The sequence below is a fragment of the Chiloscyllium punctatum genome, chromosome 15 (assembly GCF_047496795.1).
Source record: "Chiloscyllium punctatum isolate Juve2018m chromosome 15, sChiPun1.3, whole genome shotgun sequence".
In the NCBI taxonomy this organism is placed as follows: Eukaryota; Metazoa; Chordata; class Chondrichthyes; order Orectolobiformes; family Hemiscylliidae; genus Chiloscyllium; species Chiloscyllium punctatum.
The window spans coordinates 7,249,816-7,266,220 of NC_092753.1; the positions used below are offsets into that span (position 1 = coordinate 7,249,816).

The 16,405-nt window shown below is 40.9% G+C and overlaps 1 protein-coding gene across 3 annotated transcripts in view; it reads right to left on the reverse strand.

The window, feature by feature from the left end:
* Positions 1 to 16,405, reverse strand: part of fndc3a (fibronectin type III domain containing 3A) — a 212,714-nt gene that overhangs the window by 44,008 nt on the left and 152,301 nt on the right. For all 3 annotated transcript variants that reach the window (XM_072584555.1, XM_072584554.1, XM_072584556.1), the window contains 4 exons: positions 13,801 to 13,975; positions 12,629 to 12,715; positions 10,860 to 10,998; positions 7,351 to 7,419 (listed from right to left, as the gene is read on the reverse strand). In XM_072584555.1, coding sequence (XP_072440656.1) covers positions 7,351 to 7,419; positions 10,860 to 10,998; positions 12,629 to 12,715; positions 13,801 to 13,975 — 470 coding nt within the window. The remainder of the gene's footprint in view (positions 1 to 7,350; positions 7,420 to 10,859; positions 10,999 to 12,628; positions 12,716 to 13,800; positions 13,976 to 16,405) is intronic.

The window sequence follows — 16,405 nt, forward strand, 5'->3', positions numbered from 1 at the left end:
TACCACCAACTATCTTTGGGGAACAGTTAAAAGCAAGGTTCTCTGGACCTTATCAGTTCAAAAAGAAACTCAAAGATGTGAACTGCATCATAAGTACTGCAGACAGGAGGCAAAAAAAATTAGCATGTGTGTTGTAGTGATAGGTCAAAGGAATATATTTACTGAGAGGATTGTGAGAACGTAAGCATACTTACAGTGGTGAAAGAAGTAGGGACTGAATGAATATCACAATGATTTGAGAATGAATTACAAGTTGAAAATTCAGATGCTGATCCTCCAATAATCAGTGGATAATAGAGTTGTGCTTAAAAGTTTAGATAGAATTTTAGACTATTTTCCAGAAAACTACTAAAATAACTGTTAGAATCAAATCCATGATATTAACAGTGGTATACATGCTATCCAAAAAAAGGTTTTATGTACACAACCCGTAGAAGTAAACTCAAGTGAGGGAAGAGATTGAATTTATGATGGACAATGACTTTATTGAATTAAGTCATTGTAACTGGAACTCACCTACTGTGATTGAGCTGAAACTGGATGTATCATAAAGGCTGTATCAATTACAAAAAAGTCAATGCAGTGACAAAGGGACAAATTCATATCTGATTCCACAATTAGAAGAAAGTGTGGGAGGACTAGTCAAGTATGATATAGCACAAAAATTGGCTCATTAAAAAGAACAGTCAATGGAACTTGTCAAAGAAGTATCAGCTTGCATAACTGGGATGAACTTTATCAGTGTGAAGTTATGTCGTTTGGGACGATAAATGCTCAAGCAACCTTTCAACAATTAACCAACAAGGTCACCGAAATTGACAGTTTGGTGGAGGGGGGTGAAATATGGGGATGGATATTCTTTTGAAGTGTTGGAAGGGGAGCAGTGGCCCAGCGCCGAAGGAGGGGGAGGTGAAACACAGATCAGGCCTGGACTGGGCAGGGGGTGGGAAGTTGTTGGCGGTGCTGTTTGGGTTGATGAAACTCTAATTAATATAAATAAGACATTTCTTGAGTTGAATATTTACTTAGGAGGCTGCATATTTAACAGGATAACTGTTCAGGGTTAAAATTATTTACTTCATTTCATTAGAATTGTCCGAAATCTCCAATTTAAAGGAATACTTTTGAAAGATTCCAAGGTTATTAGAATTACCAGTGGAATCTTCAATTTTCCAGACAATCCCTACAGAATGCTACAATGGGGATACTGCAGGGTCCCCATGCACAGCCCACATCTATGCTGGGATAACAATTATCTGGCTGCTGGAAAATATGGGCTAATAGCTACATAACTAATTTTTTTCTTCAGAAATATCCCTCAAATGCACTGGAACAATATGTTGTCTCATAGAATTTTGCAAATGAATTCTTTGGTTCAGCAAGCTGAATGGCATCAGTACCAAAGAAAAAGGATTATATTTCTCAGATCAGAAAACAACTTCCTTCTCTGCTAACATGACAATTTAGCCACTAACCACTCATGCCTTTCAGACCATTCTTTCAGACTATGATAATGTGTACATCATCCCCACTTACATTTGTTTGTTGCACAATCCTTAATAACTTAAATTAAAATCTATTGATTTTAGTGCTACCAACTTCAATTGCTCTAGTGTCCACATTTTTTTCAAGTAATCTATAGAACAGTCACAGAGTCATAGTGATGTACAACACGGAAGTAGACCCTTCGGTCCAACTCACCCATGCCGACCAGATATCCCAACCCAATCTAGTTGCACTTGTCAGCATCTGGCCCATTTTCCTCCAAACCCTTCCTATTCATATACCCACCCAGATGCCTTTTTAAATGTTGCAATTGTACTAGCATCCACCACTTCCTCTGGCAACTCATTCCATACATGTATCGCCTTGAGTGAAAACGGTGCCCCTTAGGTCTCTGTTATATCTTTCTCCGCTCACCCTGAACCTATGCCCTCTAGTTCTTGACTCCCTCAACCCAGGGAAAAGACTTTGTCCATTTATCCTACCCATGCCCCTCAGGATTTTATAAACCTCTATAAGGTCACCCCTCAGCCTCCGACGCTCCAGGGAAAACAGCCCTAGCCTATTCAACCTCTCCCGATAGCTCAAATCCTCCAACCCTGGCATCATCCTTGTAAATCGCTTCTGAACCCTTTCAAGTTTCACAACATCTTTCTGATAAGAGACCAGAATTGCACGCAATATTCCAACAATGGCCTAACCAATATCCTGTACAGCCGCAACATGACCTCCCAACTCCTGCACTCAATACTCTGACCAATAAAGGAAAGCATACCAAATGTTTTCTTCACTATTCTATCTACCTGCGACTCCACTTTCAAGGAGCTATGAACCTGTACTCCAAGGTCTCTTTGTTCAGCAACATTCCTAAGGACCTTACCATTAAGTGTATAAGTCCTGCTAAGATTTGCTTTCCCAAAATGCAGCACCTCACATTTATCTGAATTAAACTCCATCTGCCACTTCTCAGCCCATTGGCCCATCTGATCAAGATCCTGTTGCAATCTGAGGTAACCTTCTGCGCTGTCCACTACACCTCCAATTTTGGTGTCATCTGCAAACTTACTAACTATACCTCTTAAGCTCACATGCAAATCATTTATATAAATGATGAAAAGTAGTGGACCCAGCACCAATTCTTGTGGCACTCCACTGGTCACAGGCCTCCAGTCTGAAAAACAACTCTCCACCACCACCCCGTCTTCTACTTTGAGCCAGTTCTGTATCCAAATAGCTAGTTCTCCCTGTATTTCATGAGATCTAACCTCACTCACCAGTCTCCCACGGTGAACCTTGTCGAATGCCTTACTGAAGTCCCTATAGATCACATCTACCACTCTGCCCTCATCACCCCTCTTTGTTACTTCAAAAAAATTCAATCAAGTTTGTGAGACATGATTTTCCACACACAAAGCCATTTTGACTATTCGTAATCAGTCCTTGCTTTTCCAAATACATGAACATCCTGGCCCTCAGGATTCCTTCCAACAACTTATCCACTACGGACGTCAGGCTCACTGGTCTATAGTTTCCTGGATGTCCTTACCACCTTGCTTAAACAGTGGCACCACGTTAGCCAAGCTCCAGTCTTCTGGCATGTCACCTGTGAGTATCTATGATACAAATATCTCAGTAAGAGGCCCAGCAATCACTTCCTTAGCTTCCCACAATCAAGGAGAAGGGACATAGAAAAGAGAAAACTGGAAACAGAAAATGTTAAAATATACATTAAAAAAGCCCTTTGAGCCTGCTCCTCCATTAAATATGATCTTGGCTGATCATCCGATTCAGTATCTTGTTTCCATTTTGCCACATACTCTTTGATCCGTTGAGAACTAGGACCTTTTTTTCCTTTTTAAAACACTCAATGGCTTGGCTTCAACAATTTTCTATGGCAGAGAATTCCACAGGCTCTCAATTCTCCAGGTGAATTTCTGTTCATTTCAGTCCTAAATGGCCTACTTTGTATCCTCAGACTGTGACTCCTGGTTCTGATGTCCTGGTCACTGGGAACCTCCTTCCTGTATTTTAACCTGTGTAGCCCTGTTAGAATTTTACAGGTTTCAATTATATTCCAGATATATTCCAGTTTCTCTACAGATGTCAGTCCTGAAATCAGCCTCATAAACCTTTGTTGCACTACCTCCACAGCCAGAACATCCTTTCTCAGATAAAGGAGATAATATAGCACACAATATTCCAGGTGTGATCTCACCAAGGCCCTGTTTAATTGCATTCCTACTCCTGCACTCAAATCCTCTCACTATAAAGAGCAAACTACCATTTGCCTTCTTCACTGCCCACTGCATTTGCAGGATTACTTTCAGTGACTGGTGTAGGAGGACACCCAGGTCTTTGGAGGCAGATGTTCGCAGGTAAAGGGATGGCTAGAAAATGTGAAGCCTTCAGAAATGAGATAACAAGAATCCAGAGAAAGTATATTCCTGTCAAGGTGAAAGGGAAGGCTGGTAGGTATAGGGAATGCTGGATGACTAAAGAAATTGAGGGTTTGGTTAAGAAAATGACAGAAGCATATCTCAGGTATAGACAGATCACGTGAATCTTTCGAAGAGTATAAAGGCAGTAGGAGTATACATAAGTGGGAAATCAGAAGGGCAAAAAGGAGACATTAGATAGCTTTGGCAAGTAGAATTAAGGACAACCCAAAGGGTTTTTATAAATATATTAAGGACAAAAGGGTAACTAGGGAGAGAATAGGGCCCCTCAAAGATCAGCAAGGCGGCCTTTGTGTGGAGCCAAAGAAAATGGGGGAGATACTAAATGAATATTTTGCATCAGTATTTACTGTGGAAAAGGATATGGAAGATAGACTGTAGGGAAATAGATGGTGACATCTTGCAAAATGTCCAGATTACAGAGGAGGAAGTGCTGGATGTCTTGAAACGGTTAAAGGTGGATAATTCCCCAGGACCTGATCAGGTGTTCCGAGAACTCTGTGGGAAGCAAGAGAAGTGATTGCTGGGTCTCTTGCTGAGATATTTGTATCATCGATAGTCACAGGTGAGGTGCTGGAAGACTGGAGGTCGGCAAACGTGGCGCCACTGTTTAAGAAGGGCGGTAAAGACAAGCCAGGGAACTATAGATTGGTGAGCCTGACCTCGGTGGTGGGCAAGTTGTTGGAGGGAATCCTGAGGGACAGGATGTACATGTATTTGGAAAGGCAAGGACTGATTCGGGATAGTCAACATGGCTTTGTGCGTGGGAAATCATGTCTCAAAAACTTGATTGAGTTGTTTAAAGTAACAAAGAAGATTGATGAGGGCAGAGTAGCAGATGTGATCTATATGGACTTCAGTAAGGCGTTCGACAAGGTTCCCCATGGGAGACTGATTAGCAAGGTTAGATCTCATGAAATACAGGGAGAACTAGCCATTCAGATACAGAACTGGCTCAAAGATAGAAGACAAAGAGAGGTCATGTTGTGGCTGTACAGGACATTGGTTAGGCCACTGTTGGCATATTGCATGCAATTCTGGTCTCCTTCCTATCGGAAAGATGTTATGAAATTTGAAAGGGTTCAGAAAAGATTTACAAGGATGTTGCCAGGGTTGGAGGATCTGAGCTACAGGGAGAGGCTGAACAGGCTGGGGCTGTTTTCCCTGGAGCGTCGGAGGCTGAGGGGTGACCTTATAGAGGTTTACAAAATTATGAGGTGCATGGATAGGATAAATAGACTGGTGTCCATTGTCTTTAACGGAGGTGTTTGTAGGGATCTTCCTTTAGCTTTACAGCGAAACCCCTGTTCCAGATCGCTGCCCTGAGGCTTGCATATTGCTTCATGTCTCGGCCAGAGAGCTTAGTGACTCTTAGTTGAAATGTGAACTCATGTCCCAAGTTCAGAGGGTTTTTGTCCAGGGTATCTGATGGGGGACTTCTACCCCACCTTACAATAGTGTGATATTGAACTTTAATCTTTATGTTTAACATATGGCAAGTTAAAAATAAAAATACGTAGCAGTCTTCAGTGCAAATGATACTGAAAGTTTGGAACTCTTGGATGAAGTATAATGTGCACAAATGTGAGGTTATCTACTTTGGTAGCAAATATAGGAAGGAAGATAATTATCTGAATGGCGATAGATTGCACAAGGGAGAGGTGCAACATCGTGTCATAGAGATGTACAGCATGGAAACAGACCCTTCGGTCCAACCCGTCCAACCCAATCTAGTCCCATCTGCCAGCACCCAGTCCATATCCCTCCAAACCCTTCCTATTCATATACCTATCCAAATGCCTCTTAAATGTTACAATTGTACCAGCCTCCACCACAACCTCTGGCAGCTCATTCCATACATGTACCATAGGAAAGAGTTGCCCCTTAGGTCTCTTTTATATCCTTCCCCTTTCACCCGAAACCCATACCCTCTAGCTCTGGATGCCCCCACCCCAGGGAAAAGACTTTGTTGATTTATCCTATCCATGCCCCTCAAATTTGTAAACCTCTATAAGGTCAGCCCTCAGCCTCCGACGCTCCAGGGAAAACAGCCCCAGCCTGTTCAGCCTCTCCCTATAGCTCAAATCCTCCAAGCCTGGCAACATCCTGAGAACTAATCACATTTCATCCAGTAATCAGGAGGCTCATTCAGCCCTGAGAGGAGGAACAACAGCTTAGTAGTCAAATTCAGATTTGGCAGGAGATAAGGGGAACCGTCAGTCAGCGTAGCTGGGGTACCGCAGATTCGATTCAGCAAGAGGTTTGGTCAGAGTGGAGAGAATCAGCCACAGCCAGTCACAGACTCTAAACATCAGACTCAGGAAAAAAAAGAGAAAAAAATGATCTTCTCATTCACAAACCTCCACGTACTGATGAGAAACGACCAGAAAGCCGTGATACTGACCAGGGTAGTGCCAGCGACATCCACCATCATCTAGCCCCACAGAAGCCACTTCAGGGGTGAGCATAAGGCCATTGAGATCCTTTGCCCCAGCACAGTTAGATAGGGAGGAAGGGTGGGCTTTGGGGCTGATGGTGCAGGGCACTCCGGGGAACGGAAGCAGGATAGGACGCCAGGATTAGCGTTTTCTACCCACCGCGCTCACTGTTCCCCCCACCAAATGCACGGTAAGTAACAGCTCTCTGTAACTTTAAAACCACAATACCAAGTCGGGGTTGCAAGGGTTAACAGGGGTGAGAGTTAGCTGTCAGATAAGTCAACTTTGCTTGATCCATAACATTGGGATTTTTGAAATATTCTTTTTTCCAACTATTGTATATATTTTCAATTTTGCTTGTTTTAATAAAACCAAGGATTTCTTTGCCTCTGAAGCATTGCCTCCTGTGTTTTTCACCACATCACAAGCCCAGTGTTAGAACCAGGGAGCTGGTGTGCAATAAATCAAACAACATTTAGCATAATTTAGCAATAAACACTTTGTATTTTTCCAGGCTTCATTCTACATCTACTAGCTGAAATATTGGTGGTAATGTTTATTCGTGCTCTGTGTTAAGTAAATCAGTTCTACAATGTTATGGAAAAATTATCCACTCAAACTAAATGCTTTAGGACTATGTAGGCAGAAAGCTTCCACTCTGATGTTTAATTTTACATTCAAAATTATGATAAAGAAAATAACATCACATGTTGTCTTCATCAGTACAAATTTTTATGCAGTACAGTTCCTTTCTGAGACAGATGTATATATTCAGATATATACAGACACACAGATCCATCACAATGTGTCACCATCTCCCCCTCTTCATAGACAATGCATCTGCATCACCATTAACAAGTATCCCTGAGGCGCTTGATATTTGAACCAAATCAAACACATATGCCAAAACACAAGTTCAAAGAAAACCTTTGCTGTATTTGACAATGTCTTACCATTAACACCGACTGACATCTCAACCACATACTTTGTAACTGCTGATCCTCCATTGTCCTTAGGTGGATCTGGAAAGAGAAGAAGTGAACTAATGATGACAAGATCAGACACCTAATTTTGTAAGCGCACAAACTTAGAAAACTGGGTTTGTTAAAAGAATTTGATAGCGCTGAGTGTATTTTACATCTTTTGTAGTTGATTTCATATACAGTGGAACCTCAATTATCTGTGATGATGGAGAATGTACTGTCTGAAAGAGTAGCGGAAGCAGATTTGATATATTTTTAGAAATTCATTCACAGAATGATGATGTCTCTGGCTAGGCCAGCATGTATTACTAATCCCTAAGTGGCAGAGTGCAGTTAAAAGTTAACCACATGGCTGTGGGTTTGCAGTCATCCATAGGCCAGGTCAGGTACAGGATGGCTGTTTCATTCCCTAAAGGACCTTAGTGAAACAGATGGGCTTTTTCAACAATTGACAATGGATTTGAGGTCTTAATTAGGCTCTTGATTCAAATGATTTTAATTTTTAAAATTTAATTCAAATTCCACCATCTGCCATGGCAGGATTTGAACCCGGGTCCCCAAAATTAACAGTCCAGTAATACTACCACTAGGTCATCACCTCACCATAAACTCCCTTTCAAAAGGGAGTAGAATAAATATGAAAACACTGAAAGTTTTACAGGGCTATGGGAAAGGAAGAGTGATACCAACTGGAGATCTTTCAAGAAAAAAGTGTCAGTGACATAACTGGTTGAATTCAATGAGCAGTGGTTAATAATATTTCTGTTCATTCTTTTCCTAAATATTCATTTACAGGATGAGGCATCGCTGGCTGGACCAGCACTTACTGTCCATCCCTAATTGCCCAGAGGGTAGTTAAGAGTCAATCTCATTGCTGTGGGTCTGGAGTCACATATAAGACCAGACCAGATAAGGAGGCAGTTTGTCTTCCTAAAGGACATTAGTGAACCAGAAAGATTTTTATGACAATAGACAATGGACTACTGCATCATAATTAGACTCTTAATTCTAGATTTTTATTGAATTCCATCTGCTGTGGTGGAATTTGAACCTGGATCCCCAGAACATTACCTGTGTCTCTGAATGAACAGTCCAGCTATAATACCACTGGGCTGTCACTCCCTATTAAGCAGTGCTCCATCTGCACTGGTCCACACTTATCAGAAAGACCAATTGCATCTGGAAAAGTTAATTTGTCAATAATCTTCCATATTCAATCTTTCCATGCATTTCAAGCAACTTCAACTTTTGGAACTTGTCAGTGACTCAAAGCCTACTAAATATGCATCTTCTATGACACAATCCTATAGGGAAGAACAATTGTAGGAGAATGACTACACTTGGAACAATCCTGTCAGCTCTTGCAGCAATTCATTATTTAAATACCTGGCATTACATTTCGAAAACATTCTCTATTCAGCAACACTTTAAATAGGCAAGCTCTATTTTAATTTTAAAGACTACAGCTCTCTGGGATGATTTCATGTTGATTCATGATGGTGCTACTACGTGTACTACATGTGGTCAGTTCTTATTTGAGAAATTGCAGACAGTGTCAGTAAAGTAATCTGACCAGATCATTCAGGCCTTGGGAAGGCCAGTATGAAGTTCTAAGCCAATGTAACTTGTGACGCTGCTGCCCCTTTAACAAGGTTATGTTATCCGTGACTTTTTTCAAGTGGGTTTGTCAAGGCAGAGGTATCGATTTGCTTGAAAATGGTTAAATAGAACAATGGCAGGGGACTGGTCAGTTCTCCCAGTTCAGGATTTCTTTTTCTAGTTTGGTTTGTTTTAGCAGGCAGTCAAAAACTGCTGCGGATCTACAGAAGCAGCTACAGTGAAGAGGTTCCATCTTTCAACAGATATTTCTTGCCTGAACTTTCTCTCTGAAACTTCTACTGCCTGTAAGAACTTGTATGTGAATTTACCTTTTGCCAAGGGGTGTGTTTATGGGATGTTGCAGGAATTGGAACAGCTTAAGTTGCAATAGAGTCAGCTGGGTTATCAAATAAGTTGCTATTTTAAATTCGGTTTTCTTTTTTTAGTTTTTCATTCAGAGTGTTTAAATAAATTCGGTTTTGTTTAAAGCGGAGTGGTTTGACCAGCTGCAGCACTGCTGGAATATCCACATTACATCTGCCCCTGGTGTACCAGATGGACCCTGTGGACCTGGAGGTACAGGTGTGCCTGGTGCTCCATTTGGTCCAGGGTCACAGGTTTTCCTGGAATACCAGGTTCTTCAGTGGGTCCAATCTCACCAAGATGCCCTGGAATTCCAATTTTTGCAGATCTGGTGGACCTTCTGGACCAAGCATGCCACAAGAGCCCGCGTGACTTTCAGGACCCATTGGACCAATCGGTCCTGGCCTTCCATTAATTCCAGGAAGGCCCGGCTTTCCTGGCTGTCCTGTGAATCCAACATCACCCTGCCTACCTTTCTGACCAGGAGGGCCCTGTACACCAGATCCAGTTTTCCACTCTGCTCAGGCTGTCCTGCAACCCCTGGAGATCCTGAAGAACTTGGTAATCTGTTACAGACCAGGCCAGACCCCCTCAAAACATTTTAAGAAGGTAGCCCAGACCCTAACTTTTTTTTAAGACAGATGTAGAGTGGATACTCTAGGAGTGATGCAGCTGATCAAATCACTCAGCTTTAAACAAAACATAATTTAAATACTAAGGATGAAAAACGAACAAAAGATGACAGAATTTAGAACAACAACTTATTTGATAACCCAACTGACTTTACAACAACTTAATGAAGCTGTTCAAATTTCTGCAACATCGCATAATCATAAAAGGTAAATTCAAACACAGGTTCTTACAGGCAGGAGAGGTTTCAGAGAGAAAGTTCAAGCAAGAAACCTCTGTTAAAGAATGGAACCTCTTTTCACAGTAACTGCTTCTCTAGATCCCCAGTACTTTCTGACTGCTTGCTAAAACAAACCAAGCTAGAAAAAAAGGTAAAAACAATTACTGCAGATGCTAGAAACCAGATTCTGGATTAGAGTTGTGCTGGAAAAGCACAGCAGTTCAGACAGATTTTCCTGCTGCTTTGATGCTGTCTGAACTGCTGTGCTTTTTCAACACCACTCTAATCCAACCTAGAAAAAAAACCTGATTTCGGAGAACTTGCCAGTCCCCTGCCATTGTTCTAATTAAGTATTTCCAGACAAATCAGCACCTCTGCCTTTATGATCCCTCTTGAAAGAAGCCAAGGACAACATAACCTTATTAAAGGGGCAACGTTGTCACAAATGGATTGAGACAACCAACAGATCAACTGCTCCACTGGATGTGATCTTGTTAGTAGAAAGCAGATCACCATATGGTAGAACAGCTGAAAAGGAATTAGATTGGCTGATATGGAGATTTAATTATCGCCATAAAGGCCCATTCTCTTTTGGTGGATATTCAAGGTTCCACTGTATCTGATGGAATCAGTTATTATGTATAGTTAATCTGAGTAAGCATCATACCCCAGATAATTTTAAAATTGTGAGCATGAATTTTCCCCTTCACCGAAGGTTTAGATGGTGATCCAGGTTTGTCTGGATAGGTGGTAAACTCCATGACTTCACCAGGGTTGCTCTTCCCTTCTGAATTGTAAGCAATTACCTATAACATACAACATTACATCAAGTGACCAAAGGGACAAAGCCTGGCATTTAACCGGTTACATTAGGGGGCATTTCATTTGAGAATGTTTTTAGTTATGTTATATTCTTCTGCTTTAGAATATCTTTAGAAATACTAAAGTAAATTTTCTCTTGGATTTTCAGTCTCCAGAAAAGGCACAATGAGCCAGCACTGGTTTTTATTTCTACACAATGAGTCACCTGTATGGTGAAGTATGAATTTAATCCTTCCTCAAAGCATCTTTTAAAATTATTACCCCAGATTTCCCACATTCTTGTGTCAAGAGTCCATATATTTTAAGCAGTCTCACCCTGGCACATCTATAATCCAAGGCTGAGGAGAATCAATGGCATTGCTGTTTTTAAATCTGTTACCAGGCAGGTCCAATTTGCACAAATTTCCATTTTTTCCATTGCTACTTCCCATTAACCCCTCAAGAAATGCAACTGACACCTTCTCTGTATGTTTCCAAGCAGTAGTTGGTGATCTGGTGTGCAAAGTAGCTAGCAAAATCTCCCAATGTCTCCAAACCTGCACTATACAGTGCTTCATAAACCAAATAATATTAAATCGTGGCAGTGCTGGATCAACTGAGGGAAGTTGCAATATATTAAAGAGATGGAACAAGGCAAAGTATCAGTTCCCTTATTGCTAGCTTGATAAGACCAGAAGTTGCAAAAATAAGATGACAACAGAATTAAAAGCAGTCTGCCTGGATGGATGCAAGATTTTCAATATGGTAGAAGAATTAAATGACACAAAAGGAAGTATCAAGTATGATCATTTGACATGACAGGTGTAACTGCAGGGTGACCATGGATGGGAATTGAATGCTCAAGGGCATTCACCATTAAGGGTGATAAGCAAAAAGAAAATGACACGTGGCAGCACCTTCAATAAAGGATGCAATAGATACAGCAAGAGGGATCTCACATCGGAAAATCAAGGGAAGACAATGGGGCTAAGAAACAGCAAAGGGCAGCAAACACTGGTACAAGTTGTTTATAGGCCACCAAATATGTTTTCACCAACTGGTATTTTCCTTTTTCAATTTTCTCTACTTTATACAATCAGGCATTTATATTCATCAGTAAGCAATGTAGCTAAGCAAAAGCACATCAGAGTGATGTCAAGAAGCTAGACTTGTAACTTGTCCCTTATTATGGTAAATGCTGACTATATTTCTGATGGCAGTTGAAGGTGATATGTTATGAAGCCTACTAATATGTCAAATGTATTGACATCTCCATAAGACTGGATGCTCCAACACAGCTGCTCAAACATTGCCTAATATAAATTTTATAAATAGTATCTGTCTTATTCAATTTGCTCAGCAAAAAAACTGATTTCAGTTGTTTGTTATAAATAGTCAACAAGAATATCCTGCATTCAACATCATCATTTAATATTTCATTATAAGTGTACATTGCTTAATGATTATGATTTTCAGTTATACACATCATTTAGGATGTGAGGGAATATTGCAAAACAGAAGAACAATGTACCTTGACAATAAATCTCCTGGTAGGAGTTGCTATAAGAAGGAGCAGAAGTAGTTATTAATTCTCTACAAATCAACTAAGAACATAAATCTTTCCAACATACTTACCCTGAATTTATACGTACTTTTTCTTCTAAGGTTTTTAATTGTACATGCAAGATCCTCACCATCATATTTTGGTTTAAATCCATATCCCTAAAGGAAAAATTTTAGATAGTCATGAAAATTTGTGAGAAACAAAAGCTAGTTCATTAAGCATAGTCTTTTAGAGTAGAGATTTGACAATGTTCTATTTTGGCATAGTGAGTTTGAATGTTTTGATCGAAGTGTGCTTCTGGTACAAGAGACAAATACTCAGGATTAGAAAATAGTTCATGAACTACCAGTTATTTGTTGGGACAATATGATAACATCCAAAACGAACACATTATTCTCTAACCCAAGTGGGATTATTCTCTGGGTTGATTTGGGAGGACTTAGATGAATTTTTTGCTCAAGGTGAAACAAATGGTAATTAAGAACATTTTTATCACCCAGTGTCATCCTCAAGTTATCCCAAGAGATATTGCACAGCTTCCATTTACTTCGACAGAATTTGTTCCAAAGGGATTAGTTCTACAACAGAATACAATCCAGTTCTTGTCATATCTAAATTTGTTCTCTTTATTTTGCTGTCAGTACTCAAAGCACAGAAGTTACAATTGCTTATGGGAACAGACAAGCTGAGATCTCAGCCCTCAGTGGCTAGAATAAAGCAGAGGCCCAGACAACAAATAACTTCAGAGGTAACCACTTACATATGACACAACTGGTCTTTACATCATAAGTGGAGTACTGGCTCCAAAGTTTAAAAAGGGAGATTTTTTTTTTCCTTCTCACTAGGAAATTTCTGTTCTAATCACTATATATTTGAATAGTTAAGCTTCGATGCCAGAGGGGAGGAATCTTTATTCTATTTAGGTTTAAGTTTGAAGCGAGTCCCAATTGGTAAAAGAACACCTCACCAAACCACCTTTGATCTCTTATTCAAATGTCATCATTCAGGTATGATAAGTAATCAAATAAAAGCAAGTCCGGCAGATGTTGAATATCTGAAACTATCACCAAGTGCTGGAGAAACTCAGCAAGTCTGTCAGTGTCCACGGAGACAGGGACAGAGTTCACATTTCAAGTCTGATATAGTCATATTGGACTCAAACCATTAAGCCTGTTTCTCTCTTCACAAATTTTGCCAGACCTGAATTTCTCCAGAAGTGTCCGATGATAAATAATCAACTTACTGATGTTTCATCTTCCATTTCTAAAATGTAACTGATGCCTTCATCAGATAAGGTTCCCGAAGGCTTGTTCCAATATAATGACAGCCATGTGACGCCAGCTTTAACAAGCTGAGGACTTGTTGGTGTTGGAGGGATACTGCCAGTTGTGTAGAAAAGCACCTCTTCACTGAAATCACTGTTGGGGAAAGTATTACATTTTTAACAGTACACATCATAACTATTTGACATTTGATGTCTCTCTCAATTTCTGGCCGAGTTAAAAGCATTTCATACAAACATACAAAAGAGTAACAGACATAATCATTTAGATTAGATTACTTACAATGTGGAAACAGGCCCTTCGGCCCAATAAGTCCACACCGACCCACCGAAGCGCTCCCACCCAGACCCATGCGCCTATGTTTATCCCTACACCGGACACTACGGGCAATTTAGCATGGCCAATTCACCTAACCTGCACATTTTTTGGACTGTGGGAGGAAACCGGAGCACCCGGAGGAAACTCACGCAGACATGGGGAGAATGTGCAAACTCCACACAGTCAGTTGCCTGAGGCAGAAATTGAACCCGGGTCTCTGGCACTGTGAGGCAGCAGTGCTAACCACTGTGCCACCGTGCCGCCCTTAAAGGTAGTCCCACCTTCAATAAGGTCACGACTGATCTGTTGGAGTTTCAGATTCCATATTCCCATCCATCCCTGATCGATAACTCTTGATTTCCCTGTAACAAGATTCCATACATGGAATCATAGAGCTGTACAGCATGGACACAGACCCTATGGTCCAACTCCATGTTGACCAAATATCCTAAATTAATCTAGGTTCCATTTGCCAGCATTTGGCCCTTGTCCCTCCAAAACCTTTCCTATTCATCTAGATGTTTTTAAAATGTTGTAATTGTACCAACCTCCACCATTTCCTCTGGCAGCTCATTCCATACATGCACTACCCTCTGCATGGAGAAGTTGCCCCTTACATCTTTTTAAAATCTCACCTTAAACCTATGCCTTCTAGTTCTGGAATCAGCCAGCCCATGGAAGAGACCTTGGTTATTCACCCTATTCCTGCCCCTTATGATCTTATAAACGGTGGCACAGTGGTTAGCACTGCTGCCTCACAGCGCCAGAGACCTGAGTTCAATTCCCACCTCAGGCAACTGACTGTGTGGAGTTTGCACATTCTCCCAGTGTCTGCACGAGTTTCCTCCCACAGTCCAAAAATGTGCAGGTTAGGTGAATTAGCCATGCTAAATTGCCCGTAGTGTTAGGTGTAGGGATAAACATAGGCGAATGGGTTTGGGTGGGAGTGCTTCGGCGGGTTGGTGTGGACTTGTTGGGCCAAAGGGCCTGTTTCCACATTGTAAATAATCTAATCTAAACCTCTACAAGGTCACCCCTCAGCCTCTAGTCCTCCAGAGAAAATATCCCCAGCATATTTAGACTCTCCCTGTAGCTTAAACCCTCCAACCCTGGCAACATTCTTGCAAATCTTTTCTGAATCCTTTCAAGTTTCACAATATCCTTTCTATAGCATGGAGACCAGAATTGCACACAATATTCCAAAAGTGGCCTAACCAATGTCCTGTACAGCAGCAACATTACCTCCAAACTCCTGGACTCAATGCACTGACCAATAAAGGCAAGCATAACAAATGCCTTCTTCACTATCCAGTCTTCCAGCTCCTCTACTTGCAAGGAACTATGAACCTGCTCTCCAAGGTCTCGTTGTTCAGCAACACTCTCCAGGACCTTATTGTTAAGTACGTAAGTCCTGCCCTGATCTGCCTTTCCAAAATGCAGCACCTCATATCTATCTAAATGAAACTTCATCTGCCACTCCTTGGCACACTGACCCATCTAATCAAGGTCCCACTGTACTCTTCGCTATTCACTACACCTCAAATTTACCGTACCTTTTATATTCACATCTGTAGCATTTATATAAATGATAAAAAGCAATTGACCCAGCACCGATCCTTGTGGCACATCGCTGGTTAAAGGCCTCCAGACTGAAAAGCAACGCTCCACCACCACCCTTTATTCTACCCTGGAGCCAGTTCTGTATCCAAATGGCTAGATCTCCTTGTATTCCATGTGATCTAACCTTGCTAATCAGTTTACCATGAGAAACCTTGTCGAACACCATACTGATGTCCATATAGATCATGTCCACTCCTCTAACTAAAAATATTTAATGAACCTGTCCCCACTACCTTCTGAAGCATAATGTTCCAAAGTTGCATAACCCTCAGACTAAGAAAAATCTCTTAAAACTCTGTCCTTAAAAAATCACCCATTTTAAAATTTCTTACCTCATGTAATTGTTTTAAGTGTGTTAGAATGGAGCAAGTGTTGAACCATGAAGACATTATTAACGACATTGCTCCCTGATATAAATCCTGTCCAGTAACCAATAAGTAAACTGACCACTGACCTCATCTGTCCTTACTTGAAAAGGCATTTTCAAAATATCCAATCACATCAACTTACATGATCCTTGCTTTGAGATGCGTTTGAGCACAAGTGATAGACACAGAAATGTCAGGAGAAATATATTTGAAAAGGGATAGAGCCAGAATGTAAGAGAATAATTTTGCTTTTACATTT